This window comes from Octopus sinensis, linkage group LG14, assembly GCF_006345805.1.
Source record: "Octopus sinensis linkage group LG14, ASM634580v1, whole genome shotgun sequence".
Classification (NCBI taxonomy): domain Eukaryota; kingdom Metazoa; phylum Mollusca; class Cephalopoda; order Octopoda; family Octopodidae; genus Octopus; species Octopus sinensis.
In genome coordinates this window covers 65,119,105-65,125,104 of record NC_043010.1, presented here as the reverse complement: position 1 = coordinate 65,125,104, position 6,000 = coordinate 65,119,105, and the positions used below count along the sequence as shown (strand labels likewise).

At 33.0% G+C, this 6,000-nt stretch overlaps 1 protein-coding gene across 1 annotated transcript in view; it reads right to left on the bottom strand.

The window, feature by feature from the left end:
- Positions 1 to 6,000, bottom strand: part of LOC115219497 (receptor-type tyrosine-protein phosphatase T) — a 102,720-nt gene that overhangs the window by 72,924 nt on the left and 23,796 nt on the right. The window contains exons 11-12 of the mRNA XM_036509409.1: positions 4,965 to 5,058; positions 2,139 to 2,233 (exon numbers count right to left, since the gene is read on the bottom strand). Coding sequence (XP_036365302.1) covers positions 2,139 to 2,233; positions 4,965 to 5,058 — 189 coding nt within the window. The remainder of the gene's footprint in view (positions 1 to 2,138; positions 2,234 to 4,964; positions 5,059 to 6,000) is intronic.

Here is a 6,000-nt window from a genome sequence, read left to right as displayed (position 1 = left end):
AAAAACCAATATATATATATATATGTATGTATATATACCCATACATACATACATACATACATACATACATACATACATACATACATACATATATACATACATACATACATACATACTCACATATAGAGTGTTTGAAGTGCATGCAGACGTTGTATTTTGTGAAAAAGGAGGCAGTCAGAATTTTGGATAATTCTTTATTAGCGCTTTCGTTCGTTTTAGAACTCGTCAAAATAAAATAAAAATAAAAATGGTAAAAGCAGAAAGTTTTGTCGTTCATTTATATCTGATTTTTGCTTTGTTTAAAAGAGGGAAATATTATTTTCTTTTTGGGAAAAAGAGGGAGAGAGAGAAAGTAAAACAAAAGGGTGGCGGGAATAGACAAAGACGGAGGAGCTTCAGGACAATCGAGAAAGAGAATAATAATAATAATAATAATAATAATAATAATAATAATAATAATAATAATAATAATAATAATAATAATAATAATAATAATAATAATAATAATAATAATAATAATAATAATATGATAATAATAATAATAATAAGAAGAAGAAGAAGAAGAAGAAGAAGAAGAAGAAGAAAGACCAAAACAATAAAGTTTGCTTATTGATCGACATGAGCATCCCCTGTGATCATAATATCTCAGCGAAAGAGTTTGACAAGCTCAGAAAATATAAAGACCTACTCATTGAAATTGAGAAAATGTGGCATCTCAAGGCGGTTACAATACCAGTGATCGTAGGAGCACTAGGAATGATCAAGAAGGGAACCGAAAATTATATGAGAATGATCCCTGGCTTACCATCCCTGCAAGAAGTGCAAAAGATTGTCTTAACTGGTACATCACACGTATTGAGAAGAGCATTGTCGATGTGAGAACTGTTGCTGCTCATGTATTTTAATTTAACTTAAAAAAAAAAAAAATGAACGAACTATTGAGTTTGGTTTAATGGCCTACCTACCAATGTATACTATGAGTTTCTTTGCCCTAGGAGTCGGGAAGACACTCGGCGAGAAATGGAAGCAAATTTGAAAGAAGAAAAAAAAAGTAATAATAATAATAATAATAATAATAATAATAATAATAATAATAATAATAATAATGGATGGGAAAATGATAGATACATGGATAGATAAATATATAGATAGATAAGTAGATAAATAGACAGACAGAAAGATAAATAGATAGAGAGAGAGGGAGTGAGAGATGCGGAGAGAAGGATGTGTATTTTCAGTTTCATATGGTGAATTCATTAAAATTTCATTACAAAGCGTATTTCGCTTTTTCCTTTTCCATTTTACTTTTTTCTTTCCATTGTATAACTATCAACATATTTATAAATAAACATATCTTCTGACAAGGGCTGTTGAATTTTCAAAGAAGTCAATTTTAGGAAGTAGGATGGAAAAAATAAGAGGATAGGGTGGGTTCATCACTGAATAATAAAGTTTAAAGTCCTTTTTCCTAAATACAAAAATAATATTCGCCTTTCTATACAAAGAAAAAGTACCTTTTTTCCGATTTATATAAATGAACAACGAAACGCTCTCTTTTTACCATTTTAATTTTGACTCTTGTCTTGATGATTTCGAAAAACGAACAAAAGCGCGAATAAAGAATTATCAAAAAAAAAATTTGACTGCCTCTTTTTCTCAAGATACACACACACACACACACATACACATACACACACACACACATACACATACACACACACACACATACACACGCATACACACACACACACACACTCACACACACACATATATATATATATATTATATATATATATATATATATATATATATATGATGCTTCTTTTTATTTCTGTTTGCCAAATCCACTCATGAGGCTTTCGTGAGGTGGAGTTATAGTAGAAAACAGTTGTCCAAGTTGCCACGCTTTGGAACTCAACTATGAACCACGCCTGTTACAACGTCACCCCACCTAGGAGTTCCCTAGATTAATATCCTACCTAATCAATTATGATACACATATGTAGGGGAACAGTTATAAATGTACAAAAGACAACATAATAAATCATAATAAATTAGTCACTGGTTTTCCGAGACGACGAAACGTTCACAAGACAGAGAAGAAAAATTGAAGAAACAGTGAGAGATAATAAACCGACCTGTATCTTCAGGAATGGCTTCTGCATACTTATTCTCCGGTATTTTGCGTATTTTCTCGTCACGTTTTGCAATTGGTCTTTTACTCCTAAATTTCCTAACGAAATATAGAAATGTTTCATGAATTACAAGTGTATAATTATCAATGTGATTGTCTAAGACAAAAATGCTAAATATTATACAGTTACAGTATAATGTTAAATAGTATTGTAAATAATGATACACAGCTCGTCAATTTTATAGTAATAAATCAAAAGAATTAAAAAGTAAACAGCAAGGTCTTCAATTTCATACTAAAACTGAAACTATAAGTAATCTGTAATACAACCAGTCATATGACACATTACTTACTTATAGGTTAATTTTCCTTTATTTATATCACAAAGTTCTGCGAGTGAAATATTATTGCCAACATGAGAATATTTATTTCTCCATTCTTATAGGGATTAAATTCTGAACCTATGTGAAATACTGTTATTTTAAACATTATTAGATACGTAGAGTGGCCTTACTGCCTTGTGGTCATTATTTTCATTCCTTTACGTTCAGAATGTATTCAGTTACCAAATTCATCGCTGCTAAGTTGATAAAATAAATGTTAAATAAATATATTTTATTTTTGGAGTCGGTTCCAACTCGCTACACCTATGGTTTGTCAGTTATATTACGGTGCCAAAAATAACAATGCATAATTATTAGTAATATTTGTAGGTATCTACCTACTTACATACATACATATCCATACACACACGCACCATTAAACACACGAACACACACACACAAGCATATGAAAAGTGGGGTGATGAAAAGTTCCTAGCTTAAAGGGTGTCGCACGGCTGAAGGCCAAACATTTCGAGTTCTTGCACGGGCCTTAGTATAACTGAAATTCCGCTGAAATAACTATGTGAATCGGAGAAAGAGAATAGAATATGTTGCATGAAATCATGATTAACCGATCCTCCTGTAGTCTCTCTTTTTACCATTTTAATTTTGACTCTTGTCTTGACGATTTTGAAAAACGAACAAAAACGCGAATAAAGAATTATCAAAAAAAAAATTTGACTGCCTCTTTTTCTCAAGAAATTTATGATTATTGAGATAATAATTGTAATGGATGATTCATGTGTTTATTTAATTTTTTTTCTTTTAGGAAGAGAAAATATTAGTAAGTGAGATATCTGAGTGCAGGTATATCATTAGCTTAGTTACTGTTCTTGTACTTATATGACGTTATCGCCACTGTGATCCTAGCTGCCAGCCAAGTGTTGTTTCCTGTTGGGGAACAGATGGTTGTCAGATGGAATCAAGTCAGGAGAATAGGGAGGATGATCAACCAGTTCAAAGAAACAGTCACACACAGCAGCCATTGAAATCAAGGACTTCTGTGCTGAAGCATTGTCCTGATGAAACAAGACCCCGTTCATCAATTTTCCTAGGCATTTGGTGTCGATAGCTTTTCGTAACCGCCTCAGTAAGTTGGTATAGAATTCTCTATTGATGCTGTGCTCCTTTTGAATATACTCAATAAAAACAATGCTTTTTGCATCCTCAGAAACTGAGGCCATCATCTTCGCTGCAGATGAAACGAAGTTAGCCTTCTTAAGAATAGGTGAGGAAGGGTGTTTCACAGAACGGACTGTCGCTTTGTCTCTGTCTTACAGTGATAAATCTAATACTCTTCGTGGCTTTGGAAACGTTAAAGAAAACTCTCTGAGTCTGCTTCAAGCAATGTCAGGTTTTCCCGGCGATGTGATCTACCTAGTGTGCTTTTGATCATGTGTCAGAAAACGTGACACCCACTGAGCAGAAACCTTACTCATGCCAAGCTCATTGTTCAGAATATTCTCAACTCTTCTCCAAGACTCCCCTCAACCACTAAATTCAGCTGCCCAGTTTTGCACTGTTGATAAAACTGGAACGTCATCCCTTGTTGTAGCAACTATGTCAGCATTAATGTTCTTGGGGCTTAAAGGCTTTGTCTCCAATTATTCGACAAAATCACGCACGATGCCGAATTTTGTCCATTGTCAAGAAAATTCACTTCTAATTACATTTTAAGTCTTCTTTGTACAGTCAAATGTCACTTTACATGAAAATAACCTATTTCGCTGGTAATAAGATGTGTTAACATATATGCCTGCAATGTTCCGTAGTTCGCAACAGCAATCCTTCATAGTCAGCTTGCGAACCTTTCAGCATCTCTCGTACTTGAATCAATGTTGCATACGACACCACTAAATATGTGCTTTGCTGTTAAAGTGCTGTTTTAGTCACACCGTGAAAATGAACTCAATATGTTTGACAATATCAACGTTATTCAGCAACATATTTTATTCCCTCACTTCATGCTGTCGAAATACTAATTTTAAATGTCGGGGATTGGCGCAAAACTGAGGACTCAGTTTGAATTTTTGCAGTCTGCAGTCTGGCATTGCAACTATCCATGTTGAAATATCACCAAGACGAAATTTGCTTTCATCCCACGAAAATTATAACAATAGTTTTTAATATGTTAATATCAAATTCTTAAAGTAATGCAACAGTTCTTACTTCTAACATTAATTCAGAATTTAGCATAATAACAGGCCAGTTCTTGAATTTAATATTCTCGTAAGGAGTAATAGTAAATCAGTACACATCGTAATTAGGAAAGGATATTGCATATTTATATGGATTAGATTATATAAAGTATGAATTATGACGTATTCTTATATCACAATAACCGAAAATTGCACATAGTAAGGACACTAACTAATACTCTAGTGGTCATTTAACTCCATTAATTACTTTTGAAAGTAAAAAAGATTTTATAAAAAATAGCCACATACCAATACCAAATCGCAGCCGCAAGTCCTATGATTAGTAATATGAACAAGAGCAATGGAACTAACACTAACACCAGGATACTTTGGGTAGATTTCTCTGGAAAAAGAGAAAATGCATTGGTTATTTATACACACATGTATGTATATATATATATGCATATATATATATATATATATATATAGTAGAAATATGTTATGAAAAGAAAATATAAAATACACGTGGAAATGTAAGGGGAAAATAAAATATGAAAAATCAACGAAAATGCACATTGCAAATAAAAAAAGGCTATTTATGACAGGTAAAGACAAATATATACATTTAGAATAACTGAGGTAGTAATACGTGTCATAAAAGCCATTATTATGAGATGATTATAAGATGATAATGAAGTAAGAGAACAAAACGGTCCATGGTTTACGTTAAGCTATTCATCGTTTGAACAACACCGGTTAATACATATATACATATACACTATTTTACTTGTTTCAGTCATTTTGACAGCGGCTATGCTGGAGCAGCACCGTCGGTTGAAAAAAAATCAACTTATTCTTTATACTATTCTATCGATCTCTTTTGCCGAAACGCTAAGTTACGGGACGTAAACACACCAACATCGGTTTCAAGTAGTAGTAGTGGTGGTGGGTAAACACAACACATAAATACATGCAATTACATCCTTCTAATTTTATACAGCATCTGCCTGTAAATGGGTTAATAAAAGCTTCTGAGTGGCTACCGTACACACATCTCACGCAGACTCCTGAGTCAATAGTATATGCATACATATGTACACACAGGCACACACACACGCACACACGCACAGACACACACACATGCACATACACATATATACATGTATATGAACATATATATATTCCTATATATGCCTATATATTATACATAAACACACACATATATGTGTGCATCATACGTAATATACGTACACCATGAAAGCAAATTTACTGCTTACTGCGGTATTCGTCCGGCGTTGCTATATCTTACGGATCTACTGTGTTTAGAAGCATCATATATATCAGC